The following is a 22,446-nucleotide window of genomic DNA, read 5'->3' on the forward strand; positions in this document are numbered from 1 at the left end:
CACAAGGACAATGATCTAGGGGAACTGATACTCAGTCTTGATATCAAGAAGTAATAAGGAGGAGTGGAGACTGGGGTAAACTGGAGAAGTCAGGCTTCATCCAAAAGAGCAGCTTCTCAGACCCAGCCAAGTGCTACCATGTGACATTCCAAGTCCAGATTGGAGTGCCCACTGAGGCAAAGAGATTTTTATTTTTAATCCCACGTTCATTAGGATTTATTGAATGTAAGGGGCAAGGGAAAACAGGTAATAAACAAGTAAATTGCCCTCTATCTCTATAGACAGATATACAGATAGACTGATGGATTGATAGATAGATACAGATAGAGATATTCCAGATATACAATGTTAGGTGTGATAAGTTCTAAGAAGATAAAGCAGACCAGAAGGAAACAGGGAGCCAGTGGGTGGTGGAGGAGGGAATGCAGGATTAGAATGGGCTAGACAAGGAGGGCCTCTCTAAGGACGGGAATTTGAAATCAGGACCTGAAGGGGTTATGGAAGGTGGCAGGTGGATACAGAGGGAACAGTAAGCATAAAAGCCTTGAGGCTGGAGAGTGCTTGGGGCTGCCGCCTGAGGGAAGGAGAGAGTCAGTAAAGAGATGAAGTCAGGCAACCGGTCAGATCAGGGAAAGCAGCGTCCACCAATAGCAGGAACTTCACCTTATAACTTAGAAATGCTCATCCTCGGGCCTCACCCTACACGCATTGAGTCAGAAACTCTGGGGTGGGCCCAGCAGTCTCCGTCCTAACAAGCTCTCCAGGTGGCTGTGGTGCACAAAAAAGTTGGCAGACCCCCGGGGCAGGGGGCTTACAGCGATTGATCCCAGTTGTTACTCAGGCACGTGATCACAGTCCTCTTTATTTCATTAGCTGGGCAGGGGACCCGCCCAGCGCTCTGCTGATTTGCCGGGCGCTGACGCTCAGCCGGGGTTCACCCCAAGCCCGCGGCGCCCCGCGCACCCACCCAACTGCAGCCCGACTCGGTCTTCTCTGCAAACCACCCGGGCGACCCGGGGGCGACACGGCTGCCCGGCCACAGTGGGGACCAGACGCCCAGGGCTGCAGGTGCAAAGGCGCCAGAGCCGGGGAGGCCAAACGCGCCGGCCCAGACCGCAGGGGTGTGAGCGGGGCGCCGGCTGCCGCAGCCCGGGGTGCGCATCCCTCGTCGGCCGTGGTGGCCCAACCCGCGGAGACGCGTGTGCGCCATCCGGCTCCCGGGGGATTCCGCGGGTGCAGGGCCTCGCGGCCCGGGTATCGGGATTGGCCCGCTGCTTCCCCCGGGAGCCGCTGATGCAAAGGCAGGTTGGGGCCGCCGAGCCCGGCCAGCGCCCTCTAGGCAGCGGAAGTGGAGCTTGCTTTACATCCGTCCTCCCCGCCTCGCAGAGTTGGGAGAAGGAAGGCTGGGGGGTGTGGAAAAATAAAAGGAAAAGTCCTTGCACCATGTAGATCCGCGGCCCCCTACCCTGGCACCCCGGCCGGCCGGGGACCTCCCAGTCTGCGGCCATGAACGCAAGCAGCGAGGGCGAGAGCTTCCCGGGCTCGGTGCAAAGTAAGTGCTTTTCCGGGCGCAGCGCGCGCTCCGGGGCCCAGTGCGCGCTCCGGGGCCCGGGCCCAAGCACGTCTGCGACGCAGCTAGCAGGCCCGGGGCCCCGAAATCAGGGTGACGGCCCGGAACCGGCGTCTCGGGGACCGCGGCGGGCGCGCCGTGCGGGAGGCGCCGGAGAGGGCTGGGGGGGCCCCCAAGCCGGCGTGAGGGGGGGCCGCTCTCCAGCCTCCGGAGATCACTTGGAAGGGAATGGTGGGGGAGGGCATGCCGTTCAGACAGTCGTCACCCCCTTGGGGCATTCCCCGCCCCCCGGCGGAGTTTGGAGGTAGATTTGGGGTAACCGCGGCAACGCTGATGGGAAAACTTCTGTCTCGGCGGCCCCAAATTCTGGAAGTCTGGGGCTCGGGGACTTTCACGAGGTCTGCCGGCTTACTGCAAAGCCTTTTCCACATTCAAGGTGGAGATCTGAATGGGGAACGGGGCCGTGGTCGTTTTGAGTTTGGGGTTCATTTTAATTTTCTTGTTGAGGACAGCCTTTTTCAAGTCCATGGTTTCGCCCGGAGCATTGTTTCCCAAAGTGTGGACCAGGGACTGAGCGCAAACCAGCCACCTGGGAGCTCGAGCGCTTATTTTAAAAAAGAAAAAAGGAAAAAAAAAAAAAAAGAAAAAAAAAGCTCTCTGCGCCCCACCCATCAGGTGGCGGTGTGGGCTTGAGGGGAGGAGGGCGGCCTTATCCAGGGCGATTCTGATGCACATAAAGTTTGAGAACCCCTGGCACCTAGTAAGCGCTTAGCTTGTTAGCTGTTACTGTTTACAGTTTTGGAGACATTGGTTCCCAAACTTGGCTGTGTATTCCATGCATAACTTGTGAAAACCGCGTATTTCCCTAAACCTCAGCCCGCATTCAACCCACCACCATTATGACTTAGTATCTCCGAAGTGGGGCTCAGATGTGGCCATATTTAAACACCCCCCCCCGCCCCTCCCCCTTATTCTGATGCGGAGACAGGTTTGGAGAACTTTGCAAAGATAAAGGAATTCTTTTTGATGGTGATACGCACAAATTGTGCCCATTGTTTGTTACTGGGTCTCAATTAATACAAATTTTCAGAGGGGATACTTTCAAATTCAAATAGGGCACCTCAGTAATAACCCCACCAGGTGACATGCTGGGGGAGAGGATCCCTGTGCTGGCCTTTTACAAGCACCATCTCATTTAATCCTCATAACCATCGTATGAAGCAGAAACTTCTCCCCATTTCTTCCTGGGTATCAGTCCTATTTGATCATTAAGGAATCCTCAGCGATGCAATCACTCCATCTCTTGGTTACTTGTCTTCCTCTTAGCTTGGGCACCTTAGTAGCTACAGGAAGGCAGTGTTCCAGAGGAGAAGAAAAGTGTCCATTCCTTCCATCCATTGATTTTGGTGTTTGCAAGATGGCTTATAAAACATTACCGTGCTCCGCCCAGAGGACCTCTTCATAGCAAGTCAACCAAATTGTATTTCTGCACAGAGATGTCTTGTCTTGGTTGGAAGGGGGAAGTTGGACGTAAAGCAAATATTTTATAAATTTTCCAAAAAAGATTATGATGCATGGATGCCAACCATACGTGTACAAAGGTAGTTCTCGTACTGTTTAGACTGGGGAAAATTGGGAATAATATACAAACCTTATAGCTACTGAGAAATTATGAGGCTTGGAAAATGGAATAATGTGTTGTCATTAAATAATTATTGTATAGAGATTTTAGTGATATAGCACAATGCTTGTGCGATAGCATGTGGGAAAAAAGATTAATTTACAATGCACTAGGATCTTAAACAATTTTTAACTGAAAATGATGGAAGAAAATATTTTGTAATGTTCATGGTACGCATGGGTGGAAAGATTGTGAGTGATTGCCCTCCTTGCTTCTCTTCCAAATTTTCTGTTATAAACATGAGTTTCCTTGTAATAAGGCAAAGACATTTTTAAAAATAAAAATTAAGGTAGTCATATTAGTTAGAGACTTATTAATTGTATTTCTTTATTTTTTTTATTTTTTATTTTTTTTGTGGTATGCGGGCCTCTCACTGCTGTGGCCCCTCCCGTTGCGGAGCACAGGCTCCGGACGCGCAGGCCCAGCGGCCATGGCTCACGGGCCCAGCCGCTCCGCGGCACGTGGGATCTTCCCGGACCGGGGCGCGAACCCGGTTCCCCTGCATCGGCAGACGGACGCGCAACCACTGCGCCACCAGGGAAGCCCTGTATTTCTTTATTTAATAAACATTTATATAGCACTTTCTAATATAGTGCCAGGACTGTGGTAAGTGCTTTGCAAATGTTAATACAGTATTAACTCTTTGTATTATTACTGTTGTGAAATAACGCCTCTGTCCGTTAGGAATGAATTTTGGTTACAAGTAACAAAACTGAACTATATTGGCCTAATGAGAAGTCTAGAATTGGTTGATTCCAGGGTTGATTCAGGGGATCAGGGAAGTAAGCTTTTGTAGAGATCTTAGCATTTATCTCATGGTTACAGTATGGCTGCAGAAGGCCCTGGCATCACATCTGCATTCAAGGCCAGAAGAACAGGTGGACAGTGTTAACCATGTCAGATCCCTTTTTATCACAAAAGCCACACTTTTCCCAGAAGCTCCTCCAGCATTGTGCTGGAGGGGTTCCCAAGTATGTAGTGGACCAAGATTATTTAGACTAGTGGTTCTCATAATGGGTAGGGGGTTGGAATGGTGGGGCATTGGTTTTCATAATGACTGGGAAGTACAACTACCTTTTAGCTGGGATAGGAGATGGCTGCTGGTCCTTTGACGTGTAGGGTAGCCCTGCACATTGGAGAACCTTCTTACATGAAATACCACTAGTGCCCCTGTAGGCAATGATCAGGAGCATCACTTGGGTCTGGGTACGTTGCTGCTAGGGCAGAACCGGAATTCTGTTTGCAAGAAGAGGGCAGTGGAATAGATATTGGGCCAGCAACTAGCTATGTCTGCCACCATGCCCTTTTTTTTTTTTACCATGAATCTGGTTTGTGTTGTAATTTCAAGCTGTTTGGAATTAATCTGTGACTTCCCCTATGTCCCATGGAGTTCCAGGTGGCACAACAGTGCTGGTTGAGCTGACTCCCGACATCCACATCTGCGGCATCTGCAAGCAGCAGTTTAACAACCTGGACGCCTTTGTAGCTCACAAGCAGAGCGGCTGCCAGCTGACCGGCACGTCTGGGGCGGCGCCCAGCACAGTACAGTTTGTATCAGAGGAAACGGTGCCTGCCACCCAGACTCAGACCACCACACGAACCATCACCTCTGAGACCCAGACGATCACAGGTATGGCTGGGGGATGGGGGAGTCACTTAGAGTTGGCCTGGCTATGTCCCAAACGCCTCCACAGAACTTGTTAAAAATATAGATACTCAGGGCCAACCCCCTACGGTTGCTGATTCATTATTTTTAACAAGCTCCACTGGGAAGCCAGCTGCCCAGCCAGGTTTGGGAACCGCTAGGTTAAAACATTAAGTGGTAACAGTTATAAATTGTTGTCATGTGGTAAACAAAACAAACAGACAAAAACCAGGTTTCTAAAACAAAAACCTATATACTACGAAAAAAATACTCGCAGGAAATGGTAAAAAGGAAAAGGTGGTAATTTGGGGTGGTGGGAGTATGTGTGTGATTCCTGAATTTGCATTATTTGTCTAAATGGACAAAAAAAAAATGTTTAAATGGTTTTTTTTTTAGTTTTTAAATCTATAAACAGGCATTGATGCCTCCCCTCCCTTGTGCTACCAACCAGGAAAACAGAAAAGTTCATCCTAGTTCTTGGTTGTGTCCAAAATAAATTGCAAATGGATCTAAAATTTAAATGTGCAGCATGAAACCGCAAAAGTTCTAGAGTAAAAATTATACACACACAGAGACCCAAACACACACACACACACACACACACACACACACACACACACACACACACACACACACACACACACACACACACACACACACACACACACACACACACCCTCTATACTTATACCTATATAATCTGCCTTACGGGACCAGACAGATTACTTTAAAAATAGGAAGTAAGCCATTTTTGAGATAGTTGGTAGACACACTGCTGGATCCAGTGGGGAAATGGAGAATGTATTTGTTAGCTAAAGGCATTCCAATTTTTAAATTAAAAAATATATTTATTAATACTGTGCCTGCCAAGGAAGACAGGTTGTGGGATCCCTCCCCCAAAAGAAAAAGAATCATGTGTTGAGGTTGCAAATAAAGCTACCATTTTTCCAAAGGAAAAACAATGTATAAAAAAGTCTAAAGACAACTGGGGAAAAAATAGCAGCGCATGTGTGACTAAGGCCTAATGTCCCTCATATATAAAGAACTCCTCAAAATCAATAAAAGAACCAAGCGGAAAAGTCAGCAAAGGGCAGCAGATGATATTCAAGAGCCACTAAACATAAAAGGATGCTCCATTGCCTTAGTAGTTAAAGAAATGCAAATCAAATACTGCTTTCCTTTACTTTCTGGAGATGTAAATTCATATAAACTGGGCAATTTTGTGATATCTTTCAATCTTTAAATCTTACATTTAAAATCTTCCAAATTTTAAAATGTACAGAAACATGTTTACCCAGTAAGTGCACTTCTAGGTATTTATCCTATAAAACTTGATAAACAAATGTACATGGGTATTTGCTTAACTTATATACTGTAAAGAAAATGGAACCTTTGTATGTATATGTCAAGAGGAAATTAGATGAATAAATACCAGAGATGAATAGTGAATAATAATCTAGTAATTTATTAGATGAATAAATTCAGACAGTGGAATGTGACTTAGTGTTGAAAAGAGAAGCTAGATCTCTGTACAGACGATTCTCAAGGTAAGTGTAAAAAAGCGTATATATGCATACATACATAGTATTATATTCACGGAAAGCTGCTGGAACAGGAATGAAGCGAGTAATGTTAATGAGAGAAGTAAGCTGTGCATAAGGCATTAGGGAATGGTGAGGACTGTGGTAAAGTAGAGAAAGCTGCTCTTTGGATCCAGTCAGATATTTGTTTTTTTCTGAGAAACTGAAAAATGTAAAACTTCCGAAATTTTAAAACTTTGTTGGCCAAACAGAATACATCTGTGAGCCTGATTGAGCACACCAACAGCTTCTGGCTTGTTCTCAATGTTTTGCAAGCAGTTAATCTGGAGCTGAGGTGTGGAGAACATCTGAAGTGGGGGTACCAATTTTCGCCCTATCAGTTGTACATTGGTGTGGTGTCTGAATTTTTCAGCAACAAGCAAAGTTTTGTGGTTGTTTCCTTAATGCCTCCAAAATAATGTTTCTGCTGAATTCCTCAAGCATTGAAATATAATTGATCACCTCACAAACTTTAATAAGATTACCTTGAGGTCTTCCCACTTTCTCCTGAATTTATTTTAATTCTCACTTTAAAGGAAGTCACCAAGAAAATGTTAAAACTGAAAGCCGCCTTAGAGATGAGCCTGGTACAACCTTCTCATTTTACAGCTGGACAAAGTAATGCTGCAAGTGGGGATGAGGCATGGCCAAGGTCCCACCACAGGTTCAAGACGGTCCTGGGACTTAAGTGCTTTGGCCCTTACCCTCGAGGTCTTCTCCCTGAAGACTCTGTGTTGGGTTCCCTGTCCTCAAACTCCCAGTAACCCCACACACTGGGTGTGAAGCCTGGGACACAAGGCCCCAGCATGAGGAGACCTCAAGGCCTACACTTTTTTGGTGGCCATTGCATCTTTCTGGGTTCTGAGCCTTTGCTTATGCTGTTCTCTCTGCCTAAAATACCTTTCCTGCCAGGCTGACACCAACTCAACCTCAAAACTTTAAGGTTCATGACAGACTGCACACAGAGGATCTGGCTTCATCTCAGGACATTCCCCTCCCCTCTGAATTGCAATAACCTTGATGATGTCCTTTCTGTTTTCCAAATGTGCCACATTTCCTCAAGCCTGGGAGCCTTTGTATGTGTTTTTCCCTCTGCCTGGAACTGACTCAATTCTTATGCGTGTGTCAGAGCTGGGCTTAAAGGCAGTTCCTCAAAGAGCCCCTCTTTGACAGCACTCATGCATGCTCACGGTTCTCCCAGACCAGGTCAAGTCCCGGTACTTAAATGATTATTTGCAGAACAAACTTCAAGGTCTGTCCCATCGCTGAGCCTTAAGCACCATGAAGTCAGGAGCTGCACCCCTCGTGTTCACCGTGGATCCCCGGCACTATATTCTAGGCACTTATTCTTTGGGGAGTGAATGCACAGTTGCCCAAATCTCACATCCATCAGTGAAGCTGACCCCACACCAAATAACCGCCCTTTCTTTTGTCCTAGTTCTTTGCTCTGAGATGTTCACCCTCCTCTTAGCATTTCCACTACCCTGCCGTCATTCACTCGGGCCATGCCTCAGTTTTGCCAACTGCCCTCTACGCTCAGGCCAGGCCTGGAGCCCTCTTTGTGCCCAGCTCGTGGTGGTACCTACTGCACGGAGTTGACGGGAGCTCCAAGCTCCAGAGACGGACTGCTGGACATTTATCCCAGTCTGCCATCCTGGCCTGTGGACAAGTCGCTTACTCTGCTTAATATTCCTCATCTGTAGAAAGGGGTTATAATGGTACTTAATACTATTAGGTAGCAGAATTAGGTTCCTAATACCTAATATCATTGGGTTATTGTGAGGACTCTGCAATAATCCACGTAAAGGACCTGGGACAGTCATCTCAATAAACGACCGCTTTTATTAATGCAGAGATTAACGCGTGGGGTGGGATTTGCAGGATGCCAAGTCTCTGCCTGGTCCACAGCTGCTCTCCCTGATTGCGCCTGCATTTCTGCCACCGAACAAGCAGAATCTTGCTTTTTTTCCCTTTCTTTAACACTATTTAGTTTGGTTTTCTGGGCCCAACTTCCCCCAGGTTTGGGCTTCAATGTTGCACTAGCCGCAGTTTCCGGACCTACCCGTGGACCAGGATCCCCGGGGAGCTTGTTAAAGATACCGGTGCCTGGGCTGCACCTCTGAACCCGAATCGCTGAGGCTTAGGCATCTGCATTTTTAACAAGCTCCTGGGGGATTCTGGGCCTCGACCCAGTTGGAGAGTCGCTCACTGCCCGAAGCCACAGTCTGACCCCTCACCCTGGCAGATTCCTCCAGATACCCACATCCAGTTATTGTCCAGGGCAGTTTGTCCCTCTTCAGTCCTTGATTAAACCAAACCCTTCCTCACTCAGCTCATATGTCTTGTCTCAGCCCGATAATAGTTGGATGTAAAGTAAAATTTATTCTCTGTCTGCTAGCTTTGAAAGCTGCCTACTGTTTGGCAGTTAATTTAAGAACTTTTCTATAAAAGCAGTAAAATTAGATATTGATGCTGGCAAAAAAAAATTAGCATCCTACATGCATTTTCTAAGTTCACGGCTTAAAATCCTGGGGCTTTGGAGTCAGGTCCCCAAGTTTGGTCTTGGCTGCACGGGGCCTTAGGAGCTGTGTGACCAATGCAAATTATAATAGCTCTTGGTGTCTCATTTTTAAAGTGGGGACAAGAATAAATAGAAAGGCCACAGAATTTGGTAGTGAAGAGTCTAAGGTCCTGAGCCAGACTTCCTGGGTTCAGATCCCAGCTATATCACTTGCTAACCAGGTAACCTTGGGCGCAGGTGACTTAGGGTTTCAGTGTCTTCGTTTCCCCAGCTGTAAAATGGAAGTAATGATGGTTCTCACCTCAGAGGGTCCCAGCCGGGCTGCCATGGGCACCTACATGGAAGACACTTAGAGCTGTCAGGGTTAGCTCTCATTACTTACCGAATCAGGGGCTGTGAAAATTAAATGAAACAGCACACGGAAAATTTTGCACAGGGCCTGGCTCATGGCAAGCCCCCAGCCAATATGAGTTGAATTATCATTGGACCTAGAATGATCTTTCCCACCTCTTCTGCTTAATTCCCACTTTTTTAGGTCCCAGGTTAAAAGTCACCTCCACCTAGAAGCTAGCTGTGATTTCTCCCTCCCCACCACCCCTAAAGTCAGGTTCTTCACTGCTTCCTCACCTAGCACGTATCACAGTTGCAATTAATTTGTTATTTCGTAACAAGCAGGCTTTAGCCAGAAAAGTGAATTCAGATGCTTCTGGGGATCAGGCAGTGGCAGCAAAGGCACCAGCAGATCCACTGTGATGGAGAGTGGGCGGGCCTTTGGACAATAAGCAGAGGAGGAGGAAAGCAGCCCCTGAGGGCCAGGAAGCAGCATCAGCTGGGCCTTGGTGTTGCTGGGAGCTGGGCTGACTCTCGCTGGCGGGCCGTGCTGTTCTCCTGTTGAACGCAAGCAGGTTCACAGAACGTGTGCATGAGACAGGGCCACTCTGATTGTGGTGGGACAGAATGAAAACAAAACCCCTCTGTCATCATACCTGAGCCACGGAATACCAGACATCCCCTCCTCCCCACTGACTGATCTGAGTGACACTGCTGCTTTACCTATTACAGCTTTAGCCTTCTCGGCTTCTCGGTAATAGTTGCTAAGATATCAAATCATAGACTTGTCCCCACTTCCTGACAGCCTCCAATGCAGGCTTCCTTGACCTGTTCCCCCAAAATCATCTAACAGCCCCAAACCTCTAATACTCTTTAAGTCCTTTCTAGCACCCTCTTACTGATACCCTCCATGGCTCCCGTAGTGTGAGGTTTCCTTCATTATAATGACTAATCAACCTATCCAACTACAGGTGTGTCCCTGGTGGTTCCTGACAGCCTCCAATGCAGGCTTCCTTGACCTGTTCCCCCAAAATCATCTAACATGAGCCCCAAACCTCTAATACTCTTTAAGTCCTTTCTAGCACCCTCTTACTGATACCCTCCATGGCTCCCGTAGTGTGAGGTTTCCTTCATTATAATGACTAATCAACCTATCCAACTACAGGTGTGTCCCTGGTGGTCTTTGGCCAGAGGTCATTGACCTAGGGAAGACCCAGCCCACCTAGTTGATTTTGAAAGCCTTAAAAAAAAAATTCTGGGGCTTCCCTGGTGGCGCAGTGGTTGAGAATCCGCCTGCCGACGCAGGGGACACGGGTTCGTGCCCCCGCTCCGCAACGGGAGAGGCCACAACAGTGAGAGGCCCACATACCGAAAAAAAAAATAATAATAATAATAATAATTCTGAAGGCTCCATTTGGCCTGTGGGCCCCCAACTAGTAGTTTAATATCTAATTTACTAGACTGTAAATCTCCCTGGAGCAGGAACTAATCAGTCTTGTTTTCCTGCCACCCAGCACCAGGCCTGGCACATCCTAGGCACTCAGTAAAACAGTTACCAAGCGAATGCAGGAAAGGGCAGCTATAAGGATTAACTTCATTAACGTGCATGAAGTTCATGGCATGGCGCCTGCCCCATCATCAGGGCCCAGCGAGGGCAGCTCTGGGACTGTCGTGTGCCAGATGCTGGAGCCGAGATAATGGAGACGCTTCCCTTGGAGAATTCCAAGTTCATCAGGGAGGGGAGGGGAATTTAGTTGTAAGACATACAAACCCAGCCATCTGTGACAAGTACAGCCTTGTGCAGAGAGTTCATGGAGTAGATTGGTCCCAACGGGGAAAGCCAAGGGAAGAAATGATGAGTGAGATCAAATGTATAATAGGCCTTGAAAATCTCACCTGCCTTGGGGAGGAAGATGGGGGGCGGTGGGGGGGGCATTTCCTCCTGGTGGTCTGGAGGTGGAGAAGCTGATCTTGCTTCTGAAGGCGAGATCTGATAACAGTGGCAGGAGATGACACAGGGAGTATGGGGTAGCAGCCCTGCTTTGATCTGGCCTTTATTGTGAAGAAGCTGGGGAGCCATCGAAGGTTGCCGAGCATGTGAGTAATTTAGTAAGACAAACGATGTAATGATTTGCCGGGAGAATCTGGCAATAATAATAATAGCTAATTCTCATGTACTGCTCATTATGTGCTATGTACTTTTTTTTTTTTCCCCTCCGGTACGCGGGCCTCTCTCTGCCGTGGCCTCTCCCGTTGCGGAGCGCAGGCTCCAGACGCGCAGGCTCAGCGGCCATGGCTCACGGGCCCAGCCGCTCCACGGCATGCGGGATCCTCCCGGACCGGGGCACGAACCCACGTCCCCTGCATCGGCAGGCGGGCTCTCAACCACTGCGCCACCAGGGAAGCCCCAATGTGCCATGTACTTTTTAAGTACTCTATATGAAGTAGTTTTTCACGACTTAAATTGTTATGAATTTAAATTTAACATCTCATTTTAAAAATTAAATTTTCACAACATAAATTAGGTACTAAGAATTATTATCCCCATTTTACCCATAATGAACTAAAGCACAGAGGAATTAAATCACTTGACCAAGGTGACAGAGCCAGAAAGGGGCAGAACGGGGCCTGAAAGCCAGGCTACCTGGCCGAGGAATCTGCACTTGACTGCACCACATCACCCCTTGGTAAAGTCCTCATTGCAGTGTTTCTCAAAAGAACCACATGGAGCTTTGGTGAAAAATGCAGACACCCAGCCCCCTCCCTTAAGTATACCATCTGGGTGGGTCTGAGCAGGGTCCTGGGAATCTGGACCAGCCAGTGAGGGCTTGGGTCAGTTCAGATGCTTTCAGTTGCTCTTAACAGCACTAAACTACAAGAGGGCTGGATTGTAAAACATTCCTTATCTCAGGACAAGACCGGCAGGGCAGACCCGGGGTCTTTGCATCTTCTTGCTGTCCTAGGCAGTAGTCCTCCTCATGGCCACAAGGTGGCCGCTGCTGCTGCTTTCAGCCTCAAGTCTTCCCTCAGCCCTGCCCATGGATGGGGAAAGGGGCGGCTTCGCTTTACCAGAGGAAATGCTTCTCCAGAAATTCTAGATCCCATTGGCTAAGAGGCCCCGTTCCACTGTCTTGGAAGAAGCCAGGCCAGCAAGGGACAAGGAAGAGGGGCTTAGCAGTGGAATACAATGCCAAGGCCCCTCTGGACAGCCACACTCCTGCCACTACCCTGTTAGAATAGTCTAGAGCAGGAGTTCTCAAAGCTGGTATGCAGAAGAATTACATGGAAAACTTGTTAAAAATCAGCTATAAATATACCCAACCTATACCTAGATCTCGGCATCAGAATGTTTGGTTACATGATCAGTTTTGAGAACCACTGGACCAGGAGGAGAAAGACAAGAAAGGATGGAAATCTTTCAGTGGCAATGTCAGGCACATAGGTGCTTCTTTTTTCAGAATGAAAGTCCACGTCAAGCCGCATATCTTGGGCCCAATTCCTAATTTCAGGGCAAGGGGGTCTGATTGGTCCAGCTTCTGTGCAGGTGTCTGCTTCCAAACCAATCAGCTGCAGCAGAGAGAGGGGGTGAGGGTCACCCTTGGGATGGGGGACAGATGGGCTGATGTGCTGGGGCAGGTGAGGACCACATTCGGGAAAACCCTTTGGAAGAACATGAGAAGACTTTTCCTTACAGAGAGAGGTGGATTTTTCTCCCAGCAGGTGAATTCTGAGTTTGCATTTGAATCAAGACCCCTAAGTGTGAGTCCTAAGCATGGCCTATATTGGAAGAAACAGGAACAAACAAACGATAGATTTGACGATATGACAATGAAGCAGTTTCTTTAATCTGTAAAGATGGGGGTCTTCCCCAGTGACACAGTGGATAAGAATCCGCCTGCCAATGCAGGGGACACGGGTTTGATCCCTGGTCCAGGAAGATCCCACGTGCTGCAGAGCGACTAAGCCCGGGTGCCATAACTACGGAGCCTGCGCTCTAGAGCCCACAAGCCACAACTACTGAGCCTGCACACCACAACTACTGAACCTGCCCTCCAGAGCCCATGTGCTGCAACTACTGAGCCCACGAGCTACAACCACTGAGTCCACGAGCTTCAACTACTGAAGCCCACATACCTAGAGCCCGTGCTCCGCAACAAGAGAGGCCGCCGCAGTGAGAAGCCCGCGCACCGCAACGAAGAGTAGCCCCCGCTCACCGCAACTAGAGGAAGCCCACGCGCAGCAATGAAGACCCAACGCAGCCAAAAATAAATAAATAAATAAATAAGTCTGTAAACATCATTTACAAGTCAATGAGAAAAACGTAAAAATTTAATAGAAAAAAAGAGCTAATAGCATGAATAGGCAGTTCATAAAGAAGGTATGTGAATGAATAAAATGTGGTGAAAAAGAGATTCATCTTCACCAATTATTAATGAAACGCAAATTAAACTAAATGATCTCATTTTGTCCCGTCAAATAGTCTGTGTGATAGCCAAGGTGAAGGGGAGAATGTACATTGATTTAGATTTTCTGGAAGGATCTCATAATTATGAATCACCAAGCAATAAAATGACCATTCCATTTTGACCCGGTTCTTCAGCTTACAGGAAGGCATCCAGAGAAACTAGAGATAAGTTAAAATTTTTGGATAGGTATTATTTATAAAGGTAAACACCTAGAAACCAACTCATCGTCGAAAAAGGGGGAATGGTCAATTTAACTGTGACAACCAACATGATGGCATATTATGTAGCCATAAGAAATTGTGTTTCGGGTGCATGATAACGTGGCAGAATGCTTTCACATAGCAAAATTGTTTAATAAAATTGCTTAATTGTTTACTAGAAAAGAAAAGAATACAAAACAATTTAAGCCATGACCCCAGTTTTATACTTTTAAAATCTATATACAAAGGCTACGTTAGCCATTTGGTCCATCATTAATTCAACCAATGTTCTCTGAGCCCCTGCACTGCCAGCGTCTGTGTGAGGTTCTGGGAAACAGTGATGGAGAGAAACGGGTGTTGTCCTCACCTGTCATCCAACCAAAGGAGGAGAGGATGGTCATTAAATACTTTCCCAAATAACTATTTAATTACAGTAGAGATAAGTACTTTGGGGAAAAAGTACAGTATTTAATGAGCATATCATGCAAGGGGCTATACTGCCATATGGGGACAGCACTGGGCAGGTTTTCTTTTCTTCTCTACACTTTTCTGTACTCCCTAGATTTTCTACAATTGGTGTTTACTTTTGTTTTGAAAAAATAATATATTTTTAATTTTAAAAAGGAGAAAAGGATTTTTTAAATGGAGTTTTTAAGTCGAAGAAGAGAAGAGAGACGCATAGTGTCTTGGGAGACGTGAAGTCTTCAGCTACTTGAAGAACAGTTCTGTGGGAGGAGCTACGGTGGGCCCACGTGAGCCCAGCGGGTCTAAGACACCAGTGGGTCCTAACCACAGAGAGAGATTTTGGTTCCCTGTGAAATTCATGTGACATTCTTACTTTTTAAGCAACAACATGAGTGAATAACTGAACACCCAGGGTGCTCCTGCTACAGACCGGGACTGCGTATAACAAACCGCACGTTTCAGATGTGCACCTGGGCACACGGGCAAGCCAGGGAGAGCCCCGGCAGCCAAAACAAAACCAAAGGCAGGCATGAGGCTGTGAGCTGCTGGGGGTTGTTGGGGGAGGGCTGGGGGGGGCTGATCTCACTAAGCACTGGACTTGATTATAAGAGCTATTGAGAACATTCTTCCCTGGGGATAGGTCATGCCTCTGCTGGAAGCAATCCCCCCCTCAGCAGATCTGGGTGCTTGGGAATGTCCCTGCTGCCTTCACTTCTGCTGGACTCTCATATTCCCCAAGGCCACTGCCACTATTTATGCCAAATCTGAAGATAGACAAGGGACCCCCCCCCAACAAATGATCCCTGCATTTGGGTGCCTGACTCCCCGAGCTTCCTGCCGCCTCCCCCAAGACACCAAAAGCACAGGCAACAAAGGCAAAAATGGACACTTGGGACTGCATCGAACGTCTGTGCATCTAAGGAAACAACCAGCAGAATGTAAAGGCAACCTACTGGATGGGAGAAAATATTTGCAAACCATATATCTGAGAAGGGGTTACTATCCAGAATACTCTCGTGTTTCCCCTTCGCTGTGACTCACCACGAAAGGGATGCTAAGGCTTACGGTGGAGGGGCAGGTGGACAGTTAGGGGACGAAGCCCCATCAACCTCCCTGGAGGGCGGGAATCCCAGGCTCAGGATCATTCAGGACCCAGCACTTACCTCCCAGGAGGGTTACGGACTTCACAGCTGAGCTGAGCCGTAGGGAGGGCCTGGCCACTGTCACAACCCCTCCCCACCCCAGCGTCTTCCAGCCTTTTTTGTTCAAAAAGTGGTAGAGCAGAAAGTTGGGAAGTCATGGTAGCGTGAACAGGCATCCTGGTTTTAGCACTGAAGGTCCTGTATCCCGGGGAACCCTCAGTCCCAGGCAGTTGGTCTCCCTGAGTCTTGATCATTCCTGTTGAGAGTTTGGTGCCCGGCTCTGCTCAAGTGTAGTAACTAACATTTATTAAGACTCAGCTACTCAGCTACATATCCTGTGCTACTGATGCCCTCATGAAACTCTGCGATAACCTTATGAAGTGGGCACAGTGATTATTCCCACTTACAGGCGAGGAAACTGAGGCTCAAAGAAGTCACGTGACTGGCCTGAGGTTCCCCCACCTAGGAAGTAGCTGAACCTGGACTTTTATCAGTTCGGAGATACACTGTAACATCTGAAATGGGGGTGCACCTTGGAATCAATGAGATCGCTGCCAGCCAAGAGGCAGTCACCAAAAAATTGTCTTTGCGTGCTTGTAAACAACCTTGATTGCATTGTCACCGATCCCTTCTTTTGTCACTTTGGCAGAGTTGTGTGCATTTTTTGGCACTACATTTGTTGGGTTTAATTGCTGTTTGAAAGGTCCTCTGAGATATTGCAGGATGATTCAGACAGAAGATGAAAAGTAACTGTGCCCAGAAATATCTGGAAACAGTAGCAGAGGGTCAATTTGATATTAATGAAGAAAATATTTGTTGTTGGAGGAACAACTGTAGTTTTTGCAAAGCAGCAACCAAGAAAGATGGAGTCCCTCAATGAGACAAAGCTGGGTTAAGGTTTGCTGCTGAGATGCGTGGAAGAGGATCCCTTACACCATTGGTTCTCAAACTTGAGCATGTATCAGAATCACGTGGGCAGCTTGTTAGAACAGGTTGCTGGGTCCACCTGAGAGTTTCTCATTCAGTAGGTGGGGGTGGGGCCCGAGAATTGCCTTTGTAGCAAGTTCCTAGGTAAGTCCAGTGCTGCCGGCTGGGGACCACGCTCTGAGAACCGAGCAGAGCAAAGGAAGCAGGCGCAATAGCTAATCCCGCAGAGTAGATGAAACATCTCAACAAGAGGCAGGTGTGGTTGGTTAGTGCATCAAAGAGACTTGCTGTGAAGATGGAACATCAGTTTGTCAGACTCTTTCGGCCAGCTTTAAACAAAAGCCACTTCCCCCGACATATTTCAATTGAGGAAAAAGGAAACCATGATTTTGCTCAAATACCACATGCTGATAGAACCCAGCTATTCTTTGACATGCATTGGCATGAAGTTGTCATTGCCAAAGTGCCCAAGGAGTACAGGTCGGGAACCTGAGTTTCCTATCAAGTATCCAAAGAAATCTAAAAGAATTCATTCAATGAATACTATAAAATGTCTAAGGAATATCTATACATATATAAATACCTAAGGAATATGAAAACCTTGCATTATAATGTGTTGAATAGGCAACTTTTAAAAATTTATTGTGTATAAAATAATGCTGCATCTTACAGTCTGTAACATCTTAGATTCAAAGAAAGATGGTGTTTGTTTTAAGAGAAACTGTAACTAACACCTCAGACCTGTGGAGGGAGTATTACTGCTTCAGGCAAAGCCAAAATAGGGAGTAATGTCAGGCCCATGTTGATTTAAAGAAGTGTACTCTGTAAGTACAATGGCAGAAATGTCAAAGGTGGTGCCTCAGTGACTGAAGTTTGGAAACAATATGACATTGGCTCTCAAAGCCATCATTAGGGCCTCTCAGCCTGACAAGTTCATCTAATGAACAAGCCCCCATGGTTGTATTTACTCCTATTTGAAGCCAAATCTCCATGTGACAATTACATGTAATAAAGGAAGAAAGAAAATACATATTCCCAAGCCATAAATTTAATTAACAAAGTAGTCAAAAAAATTATAATTGAAAAAAAGAAATTTGAGACTGCCTATTTTACCTGTTATAATGACAAGGTTAAAGACAAAGATGATAAAGATGTTTGGTCTCCTTTTTATTCGTTTTTCCTCAAAATTTCAGTAAGAATACCAGGTTTGTTTGTCTGTTTGTTTTAGGAGTACTTGTGTTAAAAAGTATTTGTTTAGAGAGTATTTGTAGTTTTGCCCAGAATTCCTTCAATCAGTTCCTTTCCAGTTGTTTGTTAGGATTTTGTGATAAAGCTTATGAAAGTAACTAATGCTTTTGGCTGAAGTTAACAGAAAACCTACCTGGTAAATGGTAGGGACATTTCTTTTTTATTTAGTAAGTCTAGATTTGAATGGTTTTCAGGGCTCTGGCTCAACATCTGGTTTTCTTGCTCTCCCTTTATGGTTACAGAATGGCTGCCACAGATCCAGACATCACGTCCTCACTCCAGCATGTCCAAAGACAGAAAGTGGGGCAACCAGGGCAGCAAGAATGAGCTTTCTTCAACTACCTCTCTTTCTGCCCCCACCTTTTCTTCAAGTCAGGGAGAAAATCTTTTCCAAAAGCCCTGCAGCAGATGTTCTCTAGTGTCTCGTGGGCTAGAACGGGGTCACATGATCACTCCTAAGCAGCAAGGGAGACTGGGAAAGCAATCTTAACATGTTCATTCTCTACAAAGGAAGGTGTAAGTGGGTATTCATATTATGAAAATTAATAATCATCATATCTTTTAGTTTCAGCTCCAGAATTTGTTTTTGAACATGGCTATCAAACATATCTGCCCACGGAAAGCAATGAAAACCAGACAGCCACTGTCATCTCTCTCCCTGCCAAGTCACGAGCCAAAAAGCCCACGGCCCCAACTGCTCAGAAGAGGCTTAACTGTTGCTATCCAGGTAAAGGCAGCATCTTGTCCTACTTTTGTAGAGAATGTGACATTTAACAGGTCCAGGACTCAAACTCGTGAATTCCCGACAACTAGACTTAGATGTGCTCCAAACTGCTTGGCTTAAAAAAAATCAAGCCACAGCATTTACATCATCACATATGACCTGTCTCTCACTGTCTCTGGTCACCATGTACTGGGCTCTAAGACTTTTATAGTCATGGGCCTTTCTTTGAATGGGACTAGTGAAAATTTCAGATTACTGTGAATTTTTCTTTCTGTGCTGTAACTTAGGAAGACATCCAGAAAAATTATTCCTTCCTTACTTTTAAAAAAAAAAAAAAAGAAGGGCTTCCCTGGTGGCGCAGTGGTTGCGAGTCCGCCTGCCGATGCAGGGGACACGGGTTCGTGCCTCGGTCTGGGAAGATCCCACATGCCGCGGAGCAGCTAGGCCCGTGAGCCATGGCCGCTGAGCCTGCGCGTCCGGAGCCTGTGCTCCGCAACGGGAGAGGCCACAACAGGGAGAGGCGGAGCAGCGAGGCCCGTGAGCCATGGCCGCTGAGCCTGCGCGTCCGGAGCCTGTGCTCCGCAACGGGAGAGGCCACAACAGGGAGAGGCCCGCGTAACACCAAAAAAAAGAAGAAGAAGAAGAAAAAAACCTTTAGGGAAGGCAAGGAAAATTTCAGACTTAAGGAAAAGTTGCAAAAATAGCACAAAAAATTTCTGTGTACATTTCATCTGGATTTCCCAAATATTAACATATTATGTTTGCTTTGTTGTTCTTTCTGTATATACATATATTTCCCCCGAAGTTGCAGACATGATGTCCCTTTACCCCTAAGTACCTCAATGTATATTTCCTAGGAACAAGAATATTCTTTTATATAACCACAGTACAATCATCAATATCAGGAAATTAACATTTATACATGCTATTATCAAACTGCTGACCTTATTAAGATTTTACCAATTGTCTCACTAATGTCCTCTGTATCAAAAGAAAAACTGGGCCAGGATCCAGTTCATAATCACACATTGCATTTAGTTTTCATGTGTCTTTAGTTTCCTTTAATCCTAAGCTTTTGTCTTTCATGACCTTGACAGTTTTGCAAAGCACAGGCCAGTTATTTCATATTGAATAAAATGTTCATCACTGGGTTTGTCTGATGTTTCCTCATGATCAGATTTAGGTGAAGCAATTTGAGCAGGAAGCACAGATGAGATATTATGTACTTGGTACCTGGTGTCAGGAGCACACTGATACCTGTTGGTCCCGTTACCGTGGGATTAACTTTCATCACTTGGTTAAGGAAGTTTCTGCCAGGCTTCTCCATTCTAAAGTGACTGTGTTTCCCTCTGTCATTGATTTTTCCTTGCCTTCTTAAGGTTGCCAATTCAAGACTGCCTATGGCATGAAGGACATGGAGCGTCATTTAAAAATCCACACGGGTAAGTGGTTCACACACGTCCCTTCTCTGTGCTGGGAGCTGAGGATTCGGACAAGTCAGACACATGATATGATGCAGAGCCTCACTGGTCATCATGGGAATACAAACACAAATGAAATAAAAACGAGATGCTGTTTCTACACGATTTTGGCAGAAAATGTTTAGAGCAATAAAATCCAGTGCTGGAACAGATATGAGAAAACTTAGAAGTGGAAATGTGAACTGGTACAGACATTTTGGAAATTGATCTGCCAGAATTAATTAAAATTTAAATGCATATATTCTTCTCATTTGGAGGAGATGATCCTGTAAGTAAGTGTGTGTGTGTGTGTGTGTGTGTGTGTGTGTGTGTGTGTGTGTGTATGTGTTAATGACTGGTAAACAGACGAAGAAGGGAGAGAATAGTAACTTTTCATTTATGTATCTTTACACTGCATCTTTGGATACCTGAGTGTGTTAGTTTTGCAATTTTGAAAGGGAAATTTAATAAATACTTTTTTTAAAGGAGAGAAAAGGATTGCATGGAAAAAGAAAACTGATTATTTCTGGTGATTTTAATTTTCTCTAATGTATTATTTTTATGTCTCCCAGACCTTCTGCATGGAGAAGGAATTGCTTTTAGACTATTTTTAATGAAGTATTAGTTGCTCATAATTCAGATGATACAGTCATATATAAATTCAGTGAGTGTCAATGTGTATAAGGGAGGGACACTGAAATTTGGCGTGGACATCCCTAATTGCCCAAATTCTGCTACTTAGCCTCAGATAAAATATCTGGAAGATAAAATAAAGAAGATAAAATATCCAGCAGTTATCTCTGATATTCCTTGGCCACGGCCAACGATTGCCTTGTTGCACTGGGATCACCATCATATCTAATCAGCCTCACAGCGTCATGTCATTTGGATTTCTTCTAGTTATCAAAATCTGAAGTTATTAAGTTTTAGGTATTGGTAAGCATTCTCAATGTAACAAGCAATGAATCTCTCCTGGTGGGTGCCCTGTGTTGAAGTTCCATCATTCACACGTAGCATATTCATCATTGTAAGAGTAAAGTGCTGTCATTATGCATGATAATTGGGGAAGCATTATAAAAATATAAGAGAGGACAAGAACCTGGAGTCCATTGCTGCAAACCTTCAGGAAGCATCCTCTACTCACAGTTAGCCAGGCTTGGGTTTGTAGGATGATTTCTGCATAACTGCAGCATCTCCATCAACATCTTCAAGTCAGAGAGTTGATAAGGTGTACTTACCTTAGTTACTTTCGGAGAAGAGGTCATGGCCAGGAGCAACAGGAGTGGGGCTCTTTACCAGCAGAGCTGGCCGAAAACCATCCAGCTCCACCGACATCCGGCATCTGCTCGGTGTTGCACATACACAGGATGGCGCCCACAGAAGCTGTTTAGCAGCTGACAGTAATGAGAAATTATTGTTCCTGGCTTTTTAATTTGACTGTGAACATTTTTAATAATAAAAATTACAATTTTTTTTTTTAAAGAAGATGTTGGGAGTAGGAGTTTATTAATTAATTTATTTTTTCTGTGTCGCGTCTTCGTTTCTGTGCGAGGGCTCTCTCTAGTTGCGGCGAGCGGGGGCCACTCTTCATTGCGGTGCGCGGGCCTCTCACTATCGCGGCCTCTCTTGTTGCGGAGCACAGGCTCCAGACGCGCAGGCTCAGTAGTTGTGGCTCACGGGCCTAGTTGCTCCGCGGCATGTGGGATCCTCCCAGACCAGGGCTCGAACCCGTGTCCCCTGTGCTAGCAGGCAGATTCTCAATGACTGCTCCACCAGGGAAGCCCAAAATTACAATCTTTAATACACTTCTAGATGTATTCTTAAATCCCAGATGTTTATTCTATGAGGATAGTGATCAACTTTGGCTGACAGTTGATTTTAGCACTTAGCTGTTTAGGATTTGGCCAAAATACATGTTTGATATGTAAAGAGTGAAAATCCTGACTCACAGCCCACATCCTTCCTATCTGACACATGCCCAAAAGTCACCAGTCTTAATAGTCCAGTGTGTCTCATTCCTAAATTTTGGCATGTCTATACCAGGCTTAAACACACAATTTACTTTTTCCATCTCTTATTAAGTTAATAGTATACAACTGCAACTTTCTGTTTCTCCTTTAATGCTGGATGTCTTTCCATGTCCGTATGCATGTATCTACTTCATTCTTTTCGATGACCAAGTAGGAAATTGGTTCAATAATTTATAGTACATCCATACAGTGAAATACTTCAGCCTTAAAAATCATGTTGTAGAAATTTAATGATGTGAAAATGATTGAAATTATTTTAAGTGCAAGAAAGTAGTCAGTGGAGAGGCAGTGTTGCATTTGGCTAAGAAAGCAGGACTGTCCTGGGTTCTAATCCCAGTTGTTGAGAAAATTAAGTAAAATCATTGAGGCACAGTACCTTTCAAAAAATAAGTGTTTAAATTGATGTTGGCCAAGAAGGTTTTTGTACCCCAAAATGTGCACACACACATACAAGATA

The 22,446-nt window shown here is 45.7% G+C and overlaps 1 protein-coding gene across 5 annotated transcripts in view; it reads left to right on the forward strand.

Annotated features, from left to right (window-relative positions):
* Positions 1 to 1,291: 1,291 nt before the first annotated feature.
* The window catches only part of ZFP64 (ZFP64 zinc finger protein), a 78,882-nt gene continuing 57,727 nt past the window's right edge, over positions 1,292 to 22,446 (forward strand). The window contains exons 1-4 of one of the 5 annotated variants that reach the window (XM_007128998.4): positions 1,292 to 1,552; positions 4,642 to 4,881; positions 18,341 to 18,502; positions 19,879 to 19,941. In XM_007128998.4, coding sequence (XP_007129060.2) covers positions 1,507 to 1,552; positions 4,642 to 4,881; positions 18,341 to 18,502; positions 19,879 to 19,941 — 511 coding nt within the window. In that variant the 5' untranslated portion in view covers positions 1,292 to 1,506. Of the gene's footprint in view, positions 1,553 to 1,798; positions 2,007 to 2,792; positions 3,172 to 4,641; positions 4,882 to 18,340; positions 18,503 to 19,878; positions 19,942 to 22,446 lie in introns of those variants that run through there. The other 4 variants (XM_007128995.3, XM_007128994.4, XM_055090910.1 and 1 more) reach the window with 4 other exon arrangements.

Source organism: Physeter macrocephalus, chromosome 14, assembly GCF_002837175.3.
Source record: "Physeter macrocephalus isolate SW-GA chromosome 14, ASM283717v5, whole genome shotgun sequence".
NCBI lineage: Eukaryota > Metazoa > Chordata > Mammalia > Artiodactyla > Physeteridae > Physeter > Physeter macrocephalus.